Source organism: Helicoverpa armigera, chromosome 18 (genome assembly GCF_030705265.1).
Source record: "Helicoverpa armigera isolate CAAS_96S chromosome 18, ASM3070526v1, whole genome shotgun sequence".
Classification (NCBI taxonomy): Eukaryota; Metazoa; Arthropoda; class Insecta; order Lepidoptera; family Noctuidae; genus Helicoverpa; species Helicoverpa armigera.
In genome coordinates, this window is record NC_087137.1 from 6,628,232 (window position 1) to 6,652,467 (window position 24,236).

Genomic DNA, 24,236 nt, shown 5'->3' on the forward strand with positions numbered 1-24,236 from the left:
AAGAAATGGTAACAACGACAGCCAATGATGTAACAGAATCAACGATAGACACTTCCAATCAAAATATCATGCTACGAAGCCAATTGGCCTTGTCCCACCAAATGAAAACGCCAGCTAATACACATTAACACCAAATCATTTCTATTGTTATCATTATTTGGTGACAACTTGAATATGATTAAGGCACAATGAAACAATTAAAATTAAATTATAAATTTTAAAAAACCCCCGACCCAAAAAAGTATGCAATAATTATGACAAAAGGTTAAAAACGCTAAACCCTATAAAAAGCAAAAAATAACTTTTAACACTACGTAAACTAAATTTTGTCGTGTCGGGGGACCGCTCTAATTCATTACTTTAGATACGTGTTTTTTTTTTAAACGAATGTTGTAATTAGGTAGGTATCATTTTATTTATGTAAGTATTTATGAAGGTAAAAAGCGGTCCCCCGACACGTCAAAATTTAGTTTACGTAGTGTTAAAAGTTATTTTTGCTTTTATAGGGTTTAGCGTTTTAACCTTTGTCATAATTATTGCATACTTTTTGGGTCGGGGGTTTTTTAAAATTTATAATTTAATTTTATTTCATGCTTTTTAAAGGAGCTCCTTGATTTTTCCTTCTTTCATTTAATTTATTTTATCTTAAGATGGGGTCGCTATATGCGATCTCGGCCAAAGGAAGCTGTTTAACAATCCTCATGACAAACTGGCTCTGGGAGAATTGCACAGACTGAGAAACAATAAAGATTAACCTTTGGACATTCTCAATTTTCAGCAAAAATATAAATCGGTTTATCCGTTTCATTCCGGCATTTTAGGGTTTCATCCGCCACATCCCATTTCCAGCATCAGGTTCTCGTCAATCAGAAACATGAAGAGAACTCGTCAAGACAAATTCAACGAGCCCAAACTCGATGGGTTTACTAAAAGGCAGTTCAGGGTTACGTCTCCTACCTTCGTGCCCTAACAGCAGACCAGCTCAGTGGTTCAAAAAGACATTAGTGTTTCAAATTTCAGATCCCACATATACTTGCAAGTAAACAGAGCGTGTAACATTCCTATCGCATCTAGCAAACGAGCTGATGACCTTGAAGACCTGAACCGATTTCCACCAAACATAGCTAAGAACACTCCCGACTGACATACCTTTTAAACAAAAAAAACCACATTACAATCGGATCATCCGTTTGGGAGCTACGATGCCACATACACACACACACACACACACACACACACACACACACACAGACACGTCAAACTTATAACACCCCGTCGTTTTTGCGTCGGGGGTTAAAAACATCAAAACAAAACCTTGATTTGATTGTTCAAAAAACAAACAAGACAATTGAATAAGCATTGCATTGAGATAAGCCTCAAGAAATTAATTGAATTATGACAAAAGGGTTCAGAAATTCTCTGAAACCTTCCATTCAGAAATCAAAGGTTCGCTTTAAGTGAAAGCAAATTTAATTATTAACAAAGACTATAATCTTTCCTCGAATAACAAAAGCTTTGGATTGAATGCCAATTGTTATCGGTCAAGAAACTTGGTTGAACAAAACATTATGAAATTAATATAATTGCAAATACAACATAACATGCAAGACTGAAACAACAACAAAATAATTACATCAAATGATGTGGGATTCAACTAAACAATTGTTATAATTAGTGCATGGAAAACCCGCTTATGTATGTTTTCCCTCCTGCAGTACCAATGTGTCACACACAATTAGCTTTGGACCTTTTGATTAACTAAAAGTACATGCACCAACTGATTAAGGCATTCCAGTGCGCCCAGTGAGCGAACTATGACATCACAATTAAACCATATGTGTTGTCATCATGATCATTTGCATTTATATTCTTCCCTATATAAACATGTGCCATCATTTGTATATCATTCCATTATTTTCTTCACAACAGATCATTTAAACAACTTCATTCAAGCCCATCAACACGACAAAAACTTCAATCTTCATTAGAAAGCCACAAAATGTTTTAAGTTAAAATATCACTGAAAGCCCTTTTGATTTCTCTAAAGCGTTTTGTTAAAATTTTCAATGTTAATTAAGCCGCTGCCAAGTTTAGTTTTGCAAATTAATTAAATTTGTCAAAGGGTTTAGTGAGATCATTGTGTGTCTTGTCGAAAATGGTTAAGTTTTTACGGAGGTAAAAAAAAAGTGAGAAGGGTAGGCTTCTGCGAATGATGTTCGTATCAATCGTGGTTTTCTAACGAATGGTGTCGACCTACTTGGCAGATGTAGTGTTTCGCGCGTCAAGCCTAGACTCATCTGTCATGGCCGCTAACTGGGTGTCCTGTCTGCTGAATATTTTCTTGTTAGCTTCGCTTTTCAGACGCTAGCTGCCAATTCACCAGTAACTGAGTGACGTTCTAGACTAGTTATTTCGCCAGCAGCAGGCGAAGAAAAAATATGTAATTGCTTTTCAGAAACGAGTGACGTAAACTTCAATTTGCAATAGGGATTGGCAAATTCAATTGCTTTGGTAAATGCCACGAGACTTTTAATTAGAATTTAAAGTGTGTAACAAAGACGGAATGAAATACGAAGAAAAGTATTCGAGGGAATGAAAATCCCAGTGCAACAATAAAACAATTGAACCACAACCACATTACGGGCAACAACAAAGTAGGCAGAAACGTCCCGATAATAAAATTGCAATTCTCTCCAGAATAATTAACTAGTCCGATTTCATTATTGACACAAGTTATTGGTCCACAAACACCCAATGGACATACGGTGCGGGATTAACTGAAAGCTTTCGATGATAAACAGAATTATGTCTGTGTCGCACGTACGACGAGATAAAACCGTTTAAGCCCATGAATACGAGCCGAGCGACGGTTTATTTGTACAACAAAATTAATAGTTTCGACAAAAAACTTGTACCTACTAATAAAAATAGATCGATTGTACAACATCAAGATGCGTAGGAGTAAGGGAGTAAGGCGATGAATCATACAGACAGTTTCGTAAAAACTCAACAGAATTTGTATTCATAGTACAAACATTTTTGATAAAGCTTTTTGTCGTACACTTTCTCGTAATAAAAAGGGTATCTCATCAAGATGTTAGGATTGTGTGTCAAGAAATGTACATCATTATCATATTACTGTCACTTGATCAATTTATATGATCAACACGTTGATTTCTTGTGAACCAGTCAGATTATATGAGATCCAATTAACCGTAATGACATTCATAATTGAAGATAGGTATAATAAACTCCAGGAATAAACATTGCCGTTATTATTCGATGTAAATCTCTTAAAGCCAGTTTTCAGTGGTAATTCGCATTTCGCCTGCAAGCGGGCCATTTGAATTAGCCATTGTACTCGGCTCATGTGACCTGAATGAAACACATTTGGGTAACGTTTTCAACAAATACCCCGCATGTAGAGAGCGCGTAAATTATTGTGAATTGTTTCGTCATAATACTGTTTACAATAGGCTTGTGCTCAAAACAGTTTTAGCCGACGTGCCGTGACGAGCTGTGATCGTATAATTAGCCATTACACATGCCATTCAGAAACGAACCAATTGAATTTGTATTTCAAATTATAATCAATGAACAGATTTTCGCATTGCACTGCGTTTGAATTCTATCGCGAAATCCATTCCAGGTATTGAACATTGTATTGGCTACATTAATGTAAAGCGCACTGAATTTGGCGAGCCATTGGATTTCGTCAGCATGAAACACAATACGTTTATCCTGTATTTGGCAACGTTGTAACACCATTAAACGCTTGTTTTACCGAACAAGATTAGGACCAACTATTAGGTAACCTATGCTTTTAGTGCAACCACAAATTGCGTTGGGAACGCTAAGCTTAGTTTGAGCGCTACACTTTAGGTTCTAATAGCAACTATGTAGTTATTATGTTGAGGGTACACTTCATGTTTATCATTAAGGCCGATATTCCATCCAATATTTGGAAGACCTTCTTCAAAGAAAATATTTGGAGACCCACATGAAGACGTTGCCATCCTCTAGTTCTGAATAACATTCTTCTCTACGCCATCATGATGAATGAATTAGTTTCCTTCAGCTGGCACTTACAACTTACGCATGGTATACACAGCACGCGTAGGTTGTAAGAGTCGGCTTACAGAGACTTTGCTTCTTTGCATTCTGAAAAGGTCATGAGGAATATTTGCAGGTTATATAAAATACGGGTGCTAAAAGATGCATAACGAAGATGTAAGTTCTGGTTATGGCTTGTATACCAAATTACCAATAATAAATAATTATTGTAGATACCAAAGATATACATATAGACATTATCAAATTCATCTTGCTGAATCGATCTTTTAACACCCTATAGATATCGTAATAAACTTTCTCTAAACAATTAACAACACAATTTTTTACAGAAATTAATTTGACCCAACATGTTTCTATTCCTATCTTATCAGCTCAAATCGATTTATTTTTGTAATGGCATTGTAGTTCAGCCTAAGAAGCTGGTGACTGCTTAACCGGTCAAGTTCTCTGTGGATACCTAGAATTTAAGGCCCCCAGGCAAATCGTGTATAACAAAAAGAAAGACTATATTTACCTCAAGAAGTAGTCATGCACGAACTCCTGGTTCTCGTCGAGCCAGGCTTCGGTGCGCGCGCATTCAGCATCGTAGCAGGTAGGCGCGGGCATGCCGCCGCCCGCGCCTCCCGCCGGCTCCTCTATGCTCCGCAACTGTAGGCCTGCGACAATACAGAATGGCATTTAGTTTTGCACTCTATTGCTGTCATTATAAAGCATGTTTTGGATATGTGATAAAATATTTTAGGTTTGTGATATAAAATTGCTCCCCAACTGTAGGTCTGCGACAAAATAGAATGGCACTCAGTTTTTAACTTTATTGCTATGAATGTAAGGCATAATTTGGGTTTGTGATAAAAAAATTGCAAATTTTAACGCGACAGTGGACTACTACATTGGATTCTAAACTCACTTCCTCTCTTTCAGATCTGTCGTAAGTGTAGAGGCTATAAGCCACCATCATGAGGCTTACGACAGGTACGTAAGACCATAAAGAGACATTTACTTTTAGAATTGAAAGTATTCTTAAGGGATTAATTAAAGACCATTCGAAATTAAAGATGTATCAAGCAAAATGCAATAAATGGTATTAAACAAGCATGAATGAAAATACTCTTCGCAATTAATATAGATACAAACATCAATATTACTGAATCTATTTTCAGATTGCAACCTTTGAACCATAATAACAACAACTTGAAAGCTTTAACGTGAACGAGAATAGTTTCGAGTAGTAACGAGCGATGTTAATGAGCTTCTGTTGAGAGTTATAATAAAACCTGCTTCGAGAAGTTACCTACTGAATGCATCGAATGAACACAAGGCAACAGCCCTCGGGAATCGTACTGAAAATACAACATTGGAAAACGAGGTTTTGATTACAAAACCAATTCTTGGCGAAGATGTAGAAAATATTGATGGCATTGCAGAAACGGTAGCAAAAATTGCTGACGATACAAAGTATGTAGTAAATTTTGGCAATGTTAAAAGAATTCGAGTGGATATTGAAGTACCTGGAACTTGCATGGTATATCTCCAATTGCAAAAGAAGTTACAACATTTTCCACATAACGAAGACATTGTAGAAGATGTTCATGTAAGTTTAATGAATACACAAAGAATTCAGAGTTTTGATAAATTAGAATACATCACAATTGTAAATTATTGCTGAAAACGACAATATTATGTAATAGAAACGAGATCACAGAAAGCAAACATTGAGAAATATGACAACCTACGTCATGAATGCGTTTAATGTCATTACACAAAAAAGTATTAATGTGGCTCTAGAACAGGGAATTTTCATGGAATTTTAGAAACTCAAACTTTTTTATTTTTGCGACATGTGAATATTATATTAAATAACTTTATTTGGACTAGCTGGTTTCCTGCGGTCTCACTCCCGTCCCATGAGAACTACTGCCCGTACCTAGATAAAATACAGCCTATGTTACTTGGGGATAGTATTGCTTCTCAAAAGTGATCATTTTTGCAGTTTTGCAGTTTCGGAGCTTTTGCGGTACAAACAACAAAATGTCTTCCTAGAATTAAGAAAAATACACTATTATTATTGGTCGGACTGCAGCTCTATTTATTTAATAAGCACACAATTTCATCAACAGCTGCTCCTATTTCGTGTAGAAATGTTGATGAAATATAAAAATGTCGGATTGAAAAATAACTTCATAAAATATAAATAGTGGAACTAGTTTTCCAAATAATTGCATTTAGTTTTACACTGCTTTCCAATACAATTTTAATAGATTTTTAAATCGGTTAGAGTTATGAGTTAGTAACATTTTTATGAGTTAGTATTTCGAAATAAAAAGTAATTTTCGGGATATATATTTTCTTTTTTACTCTTATTTAAGTTGCTAGCTTTTATTTAAACTTCAGGTAAAAATCCTTAATCCGATTATTGTACAGTATTCTTACCTCGAAGTAGAAGAAGTATATTTAATAAATTCTAAGCACACATAAAACACGGATTCTCTAGTAATTTATAAGACTGTGGCACAATTTCCAGAGCGAAACATCTCACCGAAGCTCCAATACGATCCCAATAATTAGTTTAACGTTTCGTTCTACGGTAATAACGTTACCAATTTTATATATATTGTGACCTTTACTTTTTTCTTCTGGGATCGAACGTGACATACATTACTTTTGTTGGTAATACGTGCTTCGGAATGACCCTTCCGGCGTTCACCTGTTGCTTACATTAAAGGCAAGAGTTACCTTCAACTACTTTATTAAGTGCGTCTGATATTATGAATTCGAATAACGGTTGTTGACATTGAGAACTAAATGTGACATCCTTATTAATTTTGGTTGAAATGTTAACGGGGTAATATCATTTGTTGTATACTTTGAATCCTGAATTTCATGTACGAAAGTGTCAGCACCTTTCTCCTTCACAGAAACAGCTTTATCGATTGAGTATTAGTTAACACAATTGTTAACATTTTTAAAGTACCTAGAACTGTCGACAAAGATTTTAACTATGTGCACAATACTTCTATGAATCTCAACTATTCTGAAGTCTACTTCTAGTAATGGTATTATTTATGATGGTTTCAGTGTTTCTGGGAATAACAGTTGATGCAAAGCTACAGTGGGGCTCACATATATCTAGCCTCGCGGGTAGGCTTAGTTCTGCTGCCTACGCCGTCAGAAAAGTAAGACAATTCACTGACGTAGACACAGCTCGACTAGTCTATTTTAGTTACTTTCATTGCGTTATGTCCTACGGTATTCTACTGTGGGGCAAAGCTGCAGATATAGAAAACATTTTCGTATTACAGAAACGAGCTGTTCGTGCAATATATAAGTTAGGTAGCAGGCATTCCTTAAGGGAACTTTTTAAAGAAATAGGTATCCTTACTGTGGCATCGCAATTCATCCTTGCTAACATATTATACATTAGGCAGAATATTCATCACTACACCAAGAAAAGTGATGTCCACAGTATCAACACTAGGAACAAGCATAAACTGTGCGTACCCATTCACAGGCTTCACAAGGTACATGGAACATTTATGGGGCTTGGTATTCGATTTTATAATAAACTTCCTCAGTCGTTTTTAGAATTGCCTTTTGATAAATTTAAAGTGCAGGTCAAATCTATTCTGTCGAAGAAAGCTTATTATACAGTTAATGACTACATAAACGATAAAAATAGTTGGTCCTCATGTTAAACACTGGACAGCTTCAAAAGTTATCATTATAAGTTGATGTGATTTATATTATTTTATACGTGACATTTTTTTTTTATTTATACTGACAAATTACCATCATCGTTCTGTTTTTACGATGAGTTGTTTCTTAATTTTGTAAATGGTCTACTAGCGACTGCGAATCTATTAGTATTAACTGTTTCCTTGTCGTGTAGCTGCAAGTCGTCATGCTCCCTTTGACGGTATTGCTTGCGGTAGCGTCGGTGGTCGGGTTGCCTCCCTCCCTCAAAAATGTGCGAGGGGGGCGATGGCTGATCCTCGCGTTATGCTCGTGAACGGGTGCTGCTTGTGGTACCAGGTCGTCTTGCTGACTACATATTTGTTCACCCGTAATATACCTAATATATATGACTTTTGGTTTGAACGGTAGTCCTAGTTCACCGTTTTCATTGTTTATGTTGTTATTTATTTAATTTTTTTTTTCCATAAAAACTGTTTGACATGTCGGTGGGTACGCCCTAAACTTTATCTATCGTTACTGAATGGAGGCATTATATTTTTTATATTTTTCACTCTTTTTTTATTAAATTTCTTTTGTAACTGCTTGAGTAATAGGTATGGGTAAGGTGTGTACTAGCCAACATGATTAAGTATTTAAATTGATTTTATATACAAATTTATGTATACAATGTTGTATAGTGATATTTAAATATTTGTATACGGTTCTTCAAACCATTCAGACAGAATTGTGTTGCTGGGGAGTTTGTTCCACCACTTCTTCTTCCCAGCAAAAACACATAGGAAGTGGTGAAGGGCGGGCGTTTTGGGGGCTGTCTTTTGTTTTGACGTTCGAAAAGTGCTGATTTTCAGCCTACTTTGAATAAATGACTTTTGATTTTGATTTTTGATTATGTTGTTCCAATACGTACGGCGAACGCATTCCTTGAACATAGCCAAGTGATAATATGTTGCGTCTATTCCGACTATTGCGATAACAATAATATTCTCAAGACTGGAACATTGATCATAGAATAAAGATAACATTTCTACGTATGCTGGAAGGAATACATAACAACACACCTCTGTATAAGGAATGGTTTACAGAGAGGCGTTTATAACAATAACATAGATCAGTTAAGAGGTATTTGGGATCCGCTTCCAGTCTAACCTGACGGATGCATCTGTGTATCAGTGTTTTACATGGGACGACTGCCTTCTTGACTTCCTCAAGACAGGCACCTATTCTCAGATCAATCGCTCCAATCGTTGCTTAACTTTATGACTGATCGACCTGTGCAGGTGTCACAAGGCCACAAGCTCCTCAACCGAAGATATACAATATGAAGAAAATAAGGATTATAACAATTGTGTAAAGAGTACTATTTTGACCCATTCAATACCAAGAGTGTTGTGGTTTGTAGGCAGCTAAATCATGACTTTTTCAAAATTTAACTTTGTAATAAATAATCTTAATTTCTCGTAGACCGTGAAAACCTATAATAGGCTTTCTGTTTCTTAATGTATGTCTAAAACTTTGTTTTGTACAGCCGTTGGTTTTCCAATAAGTAAAGAAATAAAATAATACAATGTAATTACAATAGATAGAACGTATGCCGTATTCCAGTTATTTATTACATCAGCCTGTTAATAGAGCTAGCGAGGATAAACATTTGCTCTAGCCTAATTGAAATTGACAGAAGGTAGGATGCTTGATTCACGCAGTAATTTAAGATGGCAGATGTATTTGGATGGTAGCTAACACGTGTCGGGATACAAAAAACCGAATGTGTTTTCAGAAAAATATTACGTTACTGATCTATTTTATCAAATGATCAAATACGTATTGTAAGGAATTACCATGTTGATTGACGTATGTATGTAAGAGAAAAACTGAACAATACAACGAATAGCATAGCTATTTATTTTTGCATGATTCGTTAGTAAAATAAAGCCCAAAAATATTTATATCATTTATAAACTCTGTTTTATTTAACAGCTTCTACCCCCAAATAAACTTACAGATTCAATTTCACGATAAAATAATGTTAAACCAATAAAATTGAATTAACCCTCCAACGCGTGGGAAAATAGTGCACATTAGAATTAATTAATGAATAATCTGCGTTAATTACTTATGCAGATTACGCGAGATATAGGCAATTCCGATAGTCCGACGCTACGGTGTAAATGTGTTGGCAATTAAATTACTTGCTAATTAGCTTTTACGTGATTATCCATTGTAATGAGGCTGAAGTGTTAAATAAGGGGCTTTTATTAAAATCTCTGTCTGGTGCAGTTAACTGTATTTTGGACTGAGTCATAGGTGACCTCTGTTGTCTTCTTAAAGTTAGGCGTCATTTTTCGCATCGGCTGAGAACCAGATTTATACACATAACTAGATGTTTGATGGTGTTATTTTGTCAATAGGTAGATTGAAGTAAAACAATGCTTTAGGTATTTCAAAATCTTAATACATAAGTTTGACATATAACACGACTACTACTCCCACATACACAGAAATATGCCTTTTGAAATGCAACTGAATCTATGAGGAACTAGCAGAGGTAATTTTGGAATCAAATCCTCACACGATCAAAATACAGAAATACATCATGTATTGTCAGAGCATGTACCTACAGAGCACGTGTATCTTACACGTGGCTAAGGAGTCTCCCTTGAGCGTGGAAGTATGTATACGTATGTTGTATACATTTACAATAAACGTGAATTACAAGCGACGATTACATGTAATAATTTAGGGAAAATACACGTCTCTTAATCTTTTGTTACTTCAGAATATGAAGATAATGTTTAATTAAAATGACCATTTAATTAATTATAAAAACGTCAGTCTTGAAAAGATTACCTAAGATAAATTGACTGCTTATGAAATCATCTACATAGTTCCTATACATTTCCATACTAGTATGAAAATAATACAGACAGTAGGTACATACTATAGCACAGTAAAATTCAAGATATTACACAAAACATGAAGAAGATAAGCAGCAATTTCATGTTACGAGATTTCTTGTGTGAAATCCAAAATACAACTACATATATTGTGGAATATGTTTTGCCTACAATGTAGAATACATTTGTCTGTATTTCATTTCATATTCCCTATCTATTCATCTACTTATCTTCAGCTACCAAACGTATAAATCAACGAAACACTATCTAGGCACTATACATAATTTACTGGCAAATCCCACAGGTCGGCGTTAAATATTTATTAAATTTCCATATTCCAAACTATTTTCAAGCTTTTACGGCGACGCTGTTGTTTGCATATTTATTGAATTTATTTAAAATACAGCTTTGTTTAATTAATCCTGGATTAATTACTGGTGGTTCATTATTATAATATCGAATGCAAATAAAAATTCTACGTTGTCATTTTGCGTTTGGTGCCATATGTTACCGGGTTCAGGCTAGATTATAACAGATGCTGTTGTAATTTAGTGTTTTACTAATATCGTAGGGATCGTCATCATCCAACATACATTTTTTTTTGGATTATAATATTCATATTACAATAGCATAAGTTTGCATACTCCTGTTTCAAGAATACATCAATATACATACATAAGCAAATAATATTGCCTACAATGACTCTTGGATAGCAACACGTTCAACCTATGACTCATCGCATATATCATGTAACAAGTACCAGTGTCATATGTAGGGTTTACGATGATTTGTCGCTCCATTTTTAGTTCGTACATATCGATAAAATCGGTAGTGAGGGGGAAACAACCTTTCACCATTTCACTGACATATGTTTATCTCGAGTGAGAATTTCGCGAACAGGAAATTTCGATTAAGTGTGCAGTGATATAGACATACTTTTCTTAAAACATATTGTATTAAATAATAACAATAATACGTGTTGCAGGATAACGGAAAAAGCCGATGCAGCGCTTCAAAGCGCTACAATAATGCTTCGAAGAAACACGATACGCTAGAGTGCATACATGCTGACGTAATCCCGCATCCCGTAACAACCTAACTTACTTCATATCCATTAGCTTGGTAATGAAAAACTTAGGATACTGCACGCGTTAACAAAGTGTTATCGTGTAACAATACACTGTAGAACAAAACAATCGCTGCATCTTGGCCCGAGATCCTGTCTTCTAAGAAAGCGACAAGCCGGGTTTCCCTTACAAGAAGTAAACACAGGAAAAGCCAGTCCACTCAAGTCTGTTTGTGTTTTACTAGGAGATTCCAGTTATCTTAGCAATCTAGGGGATCTCAAGGCTGTTATCAATTAAGCTCGGGAATTAAATATGATTCATGAGAAACTGTAATTACTGCATGCAAATGTAGGCAGACCAAGTTTCCCAAAGAGTTGGGGAAGTCAAACGGTAGTCAGTTTGCGTTTAACAAGAAATCTGCTACAGAGACTAATTGCCACAGTCAGGTCACAAACAGTTCTTTTCAAAAAAGGGGAATTCTGACTTTCGGCGTGGCCCTATTTACGAAAATGAGGTGGGATTCTTCGAAGACTGCAAAGTTTCAGCGGTTAATGTATGTCTAGCTGATATCACACTTAATATCGAATTTAAGTTAGACGCTTAGAAAGCGATAATGAGTTTATCCAATAAGCTTTCTACAGTTTCTGCCTCTAATAAACGTTGTTTTGTACCTCTACCAAAATTATTCGAAAATTCGGAGAAATTACATTAACGTAATCTTCTGTATGAAACTGATTATCTCATTTCGACACCCACATGTATACTCCCTTAATGATCAATTCCGAGAAAATCTATAGTCGCATAATCTTCTTGAAGTACAAACAGTTACAGCAGTTTACCTAACCAGATTTTAAAGGTATTTCGATTTTTCCTCTTTTATACATTAATGGAAAATAAATTACTTTCTCGGCTTTACGTACTATCTTTGTTATGAAGTCCGTAATACGATCTTAGAAGCTATACATAATAGAGTACTTCTAACCCCTTATAGTAAGTTCAACTCAGTTGTGCGCGCGGCCTTATGTGTGGGTAACCCTTGTACATATACAGTAACTTTGTGTGCGTGACAAGAGGTACAGTCGGGTACAATACAGTTATTTAGGGGTTGTATACGGGGGTTTAAAGAAAAACAGTTATTACGTAATTTAATGTTTATTTATTTATAATGATTATGAATCGCTATTTGAAAAATCAAATGATGAATTTTCGGATTCGCTACTCTCCAAGGAGAATTATAAATTCTGACTCCAATGTCAAAATGTCTATAGTATTCTTCTTTTTTCTTTTCTACATGTCGACAAGTATTACGCCACATCCCTTCATCAATTTGACTTAAACGTTCATTTATGAGTTTCATTATTTTGTTATTTTGGTCGACATAATGTCGACCAAAATAACAAAATAATGCGAAGCAATATAACTTTTTAAAATTCCCCACACATTTTGTTTACATTATTATACTAGATTATACCTCTTTTTACATTCTTAGTCCACACTTTTGTCCACGTACCCCGAGCTAGAAAATATGTACTTAAGGAGTATTCAATTCTTAGATACTGTCAATGTCAATTTGAAAAGACGTATGAAAAAATAATGAAAAACTATATTTAATAATAAAAAGCTTTGAATGTCGTTTTATTTTTTGAAACGCTTTATCTGACTCCTTAATAATTTCTCCGCGAATAACTAGTATTTTCGTAAACGACTGTACCCATAAGAAAAAGTGATAAGAACACGTCATGCTCGGACGACGTCACTGTCACACAAATGAAAGTTGTATATTTACAAGCCGACGCACACATAGGGCCGCGCGCAAATCTGAGTTGAACTATCTATACCCGTGGGTCTGTTATTTAGACAGCTGAAAGCCTCTTTTCGTCTTTGATCCATCAATATTGTAACAAAGTTTTTTTTAACCTTTCGCATTATTCACCAAAAAGTTCTAAAGTTGCGGTAATGGCTCCGTTGCGATTTTGTAAAGAAAATATCAGATTTCGCTTTAAAAGGATTTTAATATCTTGTTTGCGTCATCGCTTTAGTTGTTTAAGAATCTTATATCTGTGTAACGCGTATTATATTATAGATATTAAATATACTCGCACAAAGCAATATTCTTGTTCCCAGTATTATTAATCCGAGCTTTAGCCAAGGCTGTCTTTACAAAGGAATATAAGTAGAAGGAGGTATTGTGATATATTCGCGACCGAATAGAAAAGCTCGAGTACTGTTGTTAATATAAGATATTATAACAAAGTATGGACGTAAAGAAAAGTTAACGATATGTTCTTTTTTTCTCTCTCTTTATGTTAATGTAATTGGTGTGTAAACCGTTTTAACATAATAAATAAATAAATAAATAAATAAATAAAATCCAAGAAATAATCCAGTTCCTTCTGTGAGTAGCAAGTCTTGTAGCTACATGGTTTAAGAGCTGGGAACCACCTGTGGAAATAATGGACGCTATTCCAACAGACCATACTATTTTTATAATATCTGTGCGAGAACATTTAAATTTTATGTTAGTCGGAAACGCGAAGGAGAAAATCATCTTTGCACGAAGCGTTCAGGGTGTTCACCGAGGGCGTTCACCTATAAGATTCGGGGTTGATAGTAGGCACTTATATAATGTTTGCCCAATATGGCAAAGACCAACAACAACTATAGGTATGGTAACTTCACACTGCCTACCCATATTTAAAATGCTACCATCTTACAATATTACCTGGAAACTTTAGTGAATGGTGTTCTAAAATGTTCTAAAAAGTGGTGTTCATTATGAAAAAATGGTGCGCAATATCCTATTGCAAGTTAGAATAGAATACTCTTGAACATCGGTAGGTGACCGAATATCGAATCTCGCAAAATCTGCGCTTGAGTTGTCAAGCACAACACGACTTAACTAAGGCATTTAAAGAATTAGTGCAAAAGACAGCGAATTCCATAGAACGCCATAAAAGTGTAAGAAGACATACCTTACCATAAGGCGCCAACATAATCAAGGCATACCAACGATTACGGGAATAACAGCAACATAGACAATCTTCATTCTTTGAATACCTTCCTAGATCCATCCGACATTATGCGCAAAACAAATGACGAGCAAACATTTCAAATTAGAGATCAAAAGCTTCACAGCATTGCTTGCATACATAAAATTGTTGGTCGAAGTTTCTAGGTGTTTGCATAATGTTTTGAGATGAGGGGCAATTGTTAACATTTACATAACAAGCAAGGGACGGAATTTTAACCTCTGCTCAAATTCTTAAAAGTTTCCAACTTGCTGCGAGTAAGCTAGGTGAAATTACCAGTTCATATCTAGAGGAACAAGTACCTGGTATGGAAGCTCAGAAATATTTTACACTGTGGTTATATTGTACTTATTACCTTTTTCAACCTCATAACGACCAGCCGTGCGGTAACTCCCTATCAAATATTTGCCAAAATTATTCCAAGCATTTCACCTTAAATTACCTAACGGTTGACTTTCAGATTTCCCATCTATATTTCATTTACATTAAATAGTTTCCCTTAGACCTTAAAGTCGCGTACACTGTCACCGTAATTCAATGAACAAAACTGAAAGTAAAACTCAGTACACGACTTCTCACTCCGACTTCAACACAAGTCGTAAGCTTGTTTGGCTTGTTAAATATGTAAGACTGCCTCTCAATATTGGATAATGTTCACACGTATATTTAAGCTTGTTAACTTACTTTGTTTATATTACGCAACGGGTTGAAACGGATTGCTCTGAAGCATTATTTTTACCCTTTCAGCGAATCGGGTCATATTTAACAGGACAGGTTTGGTTCATGATAATTATTACACTCAGCATTATATGAATGACACTGTGGAGTATTGTCAAGTTAAGGACATGCTATGTAGTCATAGCAAAAACTGATAGCATCGGCTATTAATTTTTGAGCAGCAAATAATTGTGTTACCAAAGATTAAGTTACAACTTTGTCGAGACCTGAACATTGTAGTCAAACATTTACATTGTAGGTACAGTTTAAGTCCAAGATGCTTTAACACAAGAACTTGAGAACTACCAAACTTGTAAGGTTTTAAAACATACGAAAAACTTTCAAGTTAATCTTACAGGGACTTACAAATGTAACACTGTTGGACTATTGTTGAATGTGAATAATTCGCAACATTTTTTCTTTAAGCTTTATACAAACCTTAAAGTAATACCATACACGTATACTTTCATTACATTAAAAACACAGTAAAAGATTTAAAAAAACACGCGAAATATACCCAAAAGAGTAATGAAAAATTTGCGTTATATTGACAAACAGATGGCTATCATTAATACTCATAAGAGCTTCTCTACAAATTCGTTCAATAAAGCCATGTGAACGATACGTGTAAACTGCTGTAACCTCGAAGTGTTAGTTTACATCTAGTTCCCTTATCAGATCGTGAGGACTAGACTAATAGGCCGCTGGGAGACTGACAAGGCGAGACTCCCACTTATTGATCTAAGTCTCTCGATCTTAATCTAAAGTGTGAGTGTAGTAATGAGTCTTCGTGACAATGGACCGCTTTATGAGTGTGGGAGATCAAAATGTAATGCTGTATTTGTTTTGTAGAACATTTTCTTTGTCTTTCTACTATAAATCATTATGCTTTGCATAATAAACCTTCTAGTTCGTGATATATTACTGAAAGACTTATTCAGTTCATCAAATTCACCACGCCCGCTTAACTTCGTCTCTAAAGACTCAAAAAAAGTTGAATCTCAAACCACATTATAACAAAAGTAACAAACATCATTCAAGTTTTTGATAGCAAAAGATAGCAAATATATTACTGTCAATTTCAATAAAGCCGAACGAATTCTAATGAGATAAAAGTTAGAAACATTTTAGTAAATTAGACTGAAGTTGATCCAAGTTGTGAAACATTATGTGAATTGAAATGCTGTGGAACGAATAAACTTTCTGACTTCAAGTGAACTTTGATTTGTGACAGAACTTTTACGCTTTATTTCTTTTTGATTTTGCTGCAACATAAATTAGACTCGCAAAAAATTCAGGTAATTGCGGAATTATATTTTAAAACAAATTAAACCCCCATTAAATGCGAATGATCCAATTAATTGTCAGTGGTCTTTTTACATACATTTATGCAGAACAAAGACATTAACGTGGTGCGTAGGAATGTATTAACATACAACTTTTCGTAATACAATTATTTCTTTACAAATTACACCATCGCATCCGAGAATTACGGAAAAAACCTCAGTTCAGTCGTAGTGGAATTTTTCTGACTTCGAATTAAAATATTATGTAAGTATAAATAATCGGATTTCCACGAGAATCAACCAACATTAATGCATGAACGACCTCAGAGTAGACAACGTAGGTACGCATTTGTATTTTCTTGTTACGAAACCGTAAACTTTGATAAATTTATCGATTCGTAAAGAGGGAATATCGTCCTGATAACCCCGTGCCAAAATATATGACGTCATAAAACGAGGTTTATTTTTATTCATCATAAAACGGCTTTCAATAGAGGAAATTAAGTTGACCATAAAACGCGTATCTCGAGCGTTGTACAAGAAGTTCCCACATGGGTATTTTAAGCCTGCTTAAGCTGAAGAGAAAGAAAAACTGCCTCGTAAAAGTATAGGAGCCTGGTTGTAAGACAATGGGTCGTTAGCAATGTTTGTTTAAAATCAATGGTGCAACACAGTGTCATGTGGTTCGTGTTAAGGCCAATGTCCACTTTGTATGCAGCGTTAGTCGCTCAGCCCATATTAGGGCTAAGTTAGAGCAGCATTTTCGTTTGTAGCCGATGTGTTGCATAACTGCGAACAATAACTATCATTGTGAGCTATATTGTGGGGCATCAGTTTATACCCCCATTGTTATTTTGATTATGCTGACCGGATTTTGTACAATCAAATTAATGTTTTGAATTAGAATTTCAAGTGCGTCTAATTTTGGTAGAGTTTCGTTTATCACATTGATAGAGTTATTTGTGGGTATTTGCTGCTGTTTGAAAGCGTACATAGTTTAGGCTTCATTTCCACCCGTAATATAATATTCATATGCTTACCTATATAAATAGATATAGTTTTTTTGCACTGGATTAGGATTAAGGATTAATCTTAGGATTTCCAAATGGATTATGAACTCCTGAAAAGACGTTTCATTTAATGTTTTAGAGCGTTTGTAGCTCAGTACCACAATTTCACTTTCTACAATTCCCTTTCATGCATTTCATTTGAAATTTAGTTTTTATTCTTTATGAAAAAGTTTTTCGCTTCTCCAACAGACACAGATAAGCAGCACTTAATTTAGAAGTTACATTATTTAAGTATTATACACTCAACACTGTCTATCTAGTTTTTTGTTATCAAGAGCCTTGCAATCTTAACCGCAGTCGTAATTCAAAGTTAAAGGCGTTGGTAGCTGCAGTAATTTCATTTTGTGTGAGTGCACTGTGAAATGAAGTTTGTTTTACTCGAGTGCAAAGGAAACATTGATCGTGTAGACCAAATAAAATTTGTTATAACATTTGGCAGCGTTAGAGGAAAATTCCTTAGTAAAAGTTTATTAACAAATATGATATTGCGGGCTTGAGTTTTGAAGGAATTCAATTAAATAAGAATTACGTAAATTGGGAAGTAAGTAATAAGATTTGTTAAGCATTTTTGGTAAGTAATTAATTTATGGAAAAGTGCTGTTTACGTATAACGGAAAACGTAGATACGATACAAATTGTACCTAAATTGTAATCGGCAAAGAATCTAGAATTTCCTTGACAACTGGATTTTCAAAACAATAGATCCAGTGTTAGATATAATGGCATTCTAAGGTCAATTATTCGTAATTAATTAAATAATTTATTTAAAATTTTAATTGATTTTTAATTAATACAGACATTGGTATTTAAAAATATTGTTCATTTTTATTATTGACATTTTATAATTAAGCATTTGTAAGGAAATGAAAATTTTGTAAGGAAAGTCGTGGTGGCCTAGTGGGCAAAGAACCAACCTCTCGAGTATGAGGGCGCGGGTTCGAATCCAGGTCAGGCAAGTACCAATGCAACTTTTCTAAGTTTGTATGTACTTTCTAAGTATATCTTAGACACCAATGGCTGATAAAAAGGTGAAGGAAAACATCTTGAGGAAACCTGGACTACAGTCTGAAATCACCAACCCGCATTGAGCAAGCGTGGTGATTAATGCTCAATCCTTCTCCTTGTGAGAGGAGGCCTGTGCCCAGCAGTGGGACGATAAAAAGGCTGTCACTGTCACACACACTGTAAGGAAATAATTGCCTTTTATAGCGTTTTCATATCTTTATAGCACATCTTCCCAGGAATATAGATAATATGTAGATAAGGAATTTCCGATTTCTATTTATAAGACCTAAATCCATTCAAATATAAAATTCTTACATACACAATTCATTAACGAAACCAAGAAGATCATGGACACAATTTTGAAAGCCTTGAAGATAATTCTCACAACCTGTTACAGCCTTTTTATCGTCCCACTGCTGGGCACAGGCCTCCTCTCATACGGAGAAGGATTGAGCGTAAATCACCGCGCTTGCTCAATGTGGGTTGGCTCATCACCCCGACCACCTACTATAGTCGAGTTCGCAGGAATCGATTATATATCGAGTGAGCAACGAATATCGAGTTGCACTCGTTACTCGGAACCATCAGTCGTATGTAACGATAATATTATGACTATCTTGCTACCGGTTGCAGAACAAATGCCAGTTTTGCGAATTTAATCCGATACCTTCGACGGGGAGATCCGTGCTTATATTAAATGTGAAGGTAAGTCTGCCTGTCTGTCTGCTTTGCTCATGTGGTCAAACCAGTGAAATGAAAAAGATGAAGTATAGCATAGTGAATGTGGTGATGGATTAAAATATTTAAAAAAAATGGTTTTGCTTCCGCAAAATTCGAGTGAAACCGCTGGGAAAAGCCTATCTATGTACCTACATCTGTTAATACATATAGTAAAGAGAAAAACATTTTCGGTTTGTTTGTTTGTTTGTACCCTAAAGACGTCGTAACTACTGAACCCCTCTGAAAAGCTTTTTTCAGAAGGGAAAGCTACACTTTTCCCGAGTAGCATACTCAAGGTATTTATATCACTACAGGAACAAGTTTCCTCGGGACACGGGTAAAACCGCGGTAAAACATCTAGTATTTTACATGAAAACGAGTAACAGCTTCGCAGCACAGGCGTCATCTACCGATTCCCACATCAATATGTTCTGAGCAGTTTGCATACAGCGGTGTTCCCTTGGGAACCATACTATATCTTCGTAAATACATGTACAATATGTTGGCAAATCGTTGTAAGCTTGGGCTTCTATTCTTGTTTGTAAAAATCGCAGTTTATGGACCTATTTCTAAACCATCGGTTTTTCGTTAAAAGAAAACTCTACATAAAAATCACAACAGCTTTAATAATTTCAATTTATGTACCTAAAATGAAGGTATCAGCTTCTCTTTAGATATGAATTGAAAAACGATAATTTCTTCTAAAAATAGTCTTACTTAAAAAGCCTACCCTTTTTTACCCTACCCAATAAAATGAGTGCCTCATTCAAAAGGCGGGTGGAATTAGGAAGACAACATTATTATTACTAAAAATAGTTTCGCTAAGACAAAAAAGGAATAAACACAAAATACTTGAAGCATATCATTCGATTCGTCCTTTAAAAATATCGAGGAACTCGTGAGGAGAAAGAATGCAGATCACCACATGTTTTCTTGAATTCAAATCACGGCCGGACTTCGTCGGAAGCCGGCAAAGCGAACGGGGCAATTCGTTCTTCAAGTTTAAATTGGTTTGTGGCAACGTAACCCTCTCAGGCCAGGTGACGGTCACTCGTAACCCTATTCACTATCCATTATGGCTTTCCATTAATTCCACTAATGAATCACACAGCTTTAATAACCCTCAACTGCTCTAATTGACTCCAGGTTTGTTAGAAAGTTCGAACGCTTGTGGCCTTCGATGTTCGCCAGTCAATAAGGCCTTAAAACTGGTTTGATAACTTTGTATCACCTCGGGGTTGATCAGGTACAAAACTTTGTGGTTGTCAAATAAGTGCAGAGGTCAATAAATGGAATATACAACTAAAGCTAGCCGGCTCAACCCCCGCATTTACAAAAATAAGTTTTTGTTTCACTGGTGTTGAATGCTCGATTCGAAATACTCCAAAAAAAACGCAAAATAAAGTATTGGTAAAAGTGGAAACTTTTAAAATCATCATTGCTTCCGTAAGTACTAAAATATGAAGTTTTACCATTAGTTTACAAAGTTACACAAAGAACTGTAGTAAAAATCCCGCCAACGCAACGTAATAAAAGGCATGGTCATGTATGTATAAAAAGATGAGACAAAGTAAGAATTCAGAAAACTGAATAAGGATGTCGGTTGATTCTCTTTACAGCCACGTCACATCCTTCCTTATAGCACAAAGAGACCAGCAGACGTGATTCATGTTATGTGGACATCGTATGGAAAATTCCCTTAATATTTTCACCCGTTATATAAGCCAATATCACACTCCCACCTAGCAACAACACATCAAAATAGAGCTGAGGAAAAGTTGGCAGTTTCGGTTTCACTCGAGTGGAAAACGCGAACGTTCTGAATACAAATAAAGAACAAAAAGAAAAGCTATTTTTGGAAAAGGACGAGCTAGACAAGGATGGTAGTAAAATTAAAAGAAGAAAAATGAGAGGGTGGCGTGCCGGCGTGCATATAAAAAGATAAACCGCGGGGTTGACAGGAACTTTAAGACGGCCATATTTCATCGCGATTACAAAATGAATCTTATCATAACGGAATTGTTGCCAAGAGAAGAGAAACGTGCCCTTATTTTTTGGCAGTCGTGTATTAATGCAGCTGTCTGACTGCAAGATTAGGCGAAAGTATAATAATCCGCTTCCTGGGGCTTCAACGACGTCCTGAAGATTTTTTGTTCACGCAATCGCACGGTTTCATTAACTTCTCTACCTATGATTTCATTTGCTGCAACCATATTGCCGTGATTTATTTATTTTACCAGTAATGTGAAACTAGTGAGATGGAAAATACATTTGAAGACTGTTTACAAAATAACCGGGTCGAACGTATAAATTTTCAATACAATATGTTCAAAACCGGCCAAGTGCGAGTCGGACTCGTGCACGAAGGGTTCCGTAAATTACAGTTAAATCAACCTATCTCAAAAACTATAAGAGATACTTTGATCAAACCAAAAATCGTTGAAAGAGTTAATTAGCATGCATCACCTCTATTTTTTTTAGAATTTTATACCCCGTAGTTATAAAAATAGAGGGGGGGGGACATACTTTTTACGACTTTGAGAGCTGATATCTCAAAAACCGTTCACTTTAAGAAAAATGTTTTTTAGAAAACTTTATATCATTTTAAAAGACCTTTCCATTGATACCCCACACGGGTATGTACATCGAAAAAAAAAATTTCATCACTCAGTTACATGTATGGGGGGCCCCACCCCCAATTCTTTTTTTTACTATTTAGTGTCATATTTTTGTAGCGGTTCATACAACACATATTCCCATCAAATTTCATCACTGTAGTACTTATAGTTTCCGAGTAAATCGGCTGTGACAGACGGACAGACGGACAGACGGACAGACGGACATGACGAAACTATAAGGGTTCCGTTTTTGCCATTTTGGCTACGGAACCCTAAAATCGATATTGGACAAAAATTCTAAGAAATAGGAAAATAACATGAAGAAACTCAAACTTGATATCTATTCTAAGTATTATTTAATACATAGTGGTCCAATATTTATTGTACTAACCAAACAATGAACATACAAAAATATAGGATAAGAAGCTTAACTGGCCCCGTATTATAAGAAACACAATATATTTTACTCAATAGATATACAATTTGTAGTAACAAAAACATATTGAGATGGAGAAAACATAATGTCGAAATTGATAACCGTAAATTCCTTATTTTTGATGTCATGTCCTGAATCAATAAAATTAGTACAAAAAATCGATACCACAAATCAGCTTTTTAAATTTCAATGATAGATCAATATTTCTAAGTTTACGGGTAGCAATAAATAGTTTCAGGAAGCCTGCTCGAAGAGCCAATATAATTTTCCGATTATATCCATTTAGTTTCACAACGCAGTAAAGTATCAGCCCACGCTCCTGTTATCAATACTGTTTGAGGAATATCATAACTTCACCTGAATATCCGATTAAACAGTTATATTACCCATGTTCTTATATCGAACCACTGTGTCCTCCCGCGATTTCGTATGGTAACTCTACTTAGCGCACCCACGTATCCCCAGGTATCGGGTTGCCCGGGTAACTGGGTTGAGGAGGTCAGATAGGCAGTCGCTTCTTGTAAAGCACTGGTACTCAGCTGCATCCGGTTAGACTGGAAGCTGACCCCAACATAGTTGGGAAAAGGCTCGGAGGATGATGGATGATGAATTAGTGCACCCACGATAGAAAAGTAGTCTTCCTACTGAGAAACGGGTATTCTATTACTGAAAGAACGTTTAAAATCGGTCTCTACTATCCAACTGCTATCATAAACTGTTCATTAGTTTTGCATACTGTACTACTATTCTGGTCGAGTATTTCAGCAGCTGTCTGTGTTTATGTGTATCCGGAATTCATAAATCGGTAGCATAAGGTTTTGGCAGCTTGGTAAAGCTTGTGAACCGTATGGAAATCGGTAGTTCCTACAAGCATTTGTTTTTTTTTACAAAAAACTACAATTTTGATTGGAATAATGTTAATTTGTTTCACTAACAAAAAATAATAAAGTTAAAAAAGACACATACATGCCCAATATGTGTCTTTCAAAGTATTAATTCTTTGTATCGCAAAACCCATGCTGAGAGTTTCTCAAAAACATAACTAATTAATGATATTTTTTATGCCGATGTCTCGGCATCAAAAGATGATACTTTGAGTTTTCTTCTTTTGTTTTACCGACATCGGTCGGCCTGTCGGCTCATTAGCATTTCCAGTGCTTCGTATTCTTAATTAAATTTCGATTCTGTAGGTACATAATCTATTTGAAAGAATACCGAACAAATGCAGGGAACTTTTTCGTAATAAAAAGTATTGAAAAGATATTTTGCAATCGTAATATCAGTTTCATTAATATTGTGTAGGTGTCTTTAGTGACATGAATTCGTTCGTTAAAAATAAACGCTGGCATATAAATAAATTTATTTTCCTAGAATTGAAAAGTACGGATTAAAATAACACCTGAAAAGTCATATTACTGTATAGAAACAACGAATTCGCATGTAGGTGTTAATGTTTGTTAAAACAAATATGATCGTCAAAGGCTTGTTGGTAGTTTATGCAAATAAGATGAGGCCGTTCCTATGAACAGTAAAGTAAGAACCGATCATAAATTGTATACGTCCATTGTTATCTCAGTAGGCATCTCGGCAGAATCCTAAAAGGATTTGCTAACAATAGAAAGTATAATAC

General features: G+C 35.3%; 1 protein-coding gene across 10 annotated transcripts in view; it reads right to left on the reverse strand.

Moving 5' to 3' along the window:
• The window catches only part of Pde11 (Phosphodiesterase 11), a 184,437-nt gene that overhangs the window by 63,966 nt on the left and 96,235 nt on the right, over positions 1–24,236 (reverse strand). For 9 of the 10 annotated variants that reach the window (XM_021334471.3, XM_021334468.3, XM_049850415.2 and 6 more), the window contains one exon: positions 4,589–4,730. In XM_021334471.3, the coding sequence (XP_021190146.1) occupies positions 4,589–4,730 (142 nt within the window). Of the gene's footprint in view, positions 1–4,588; positions 4,731–5,582; positions 5,611–24,236 lie in introns of those variants that run through there. The other variant, XM_021334466.3, reaches the window with a different exon arrangement.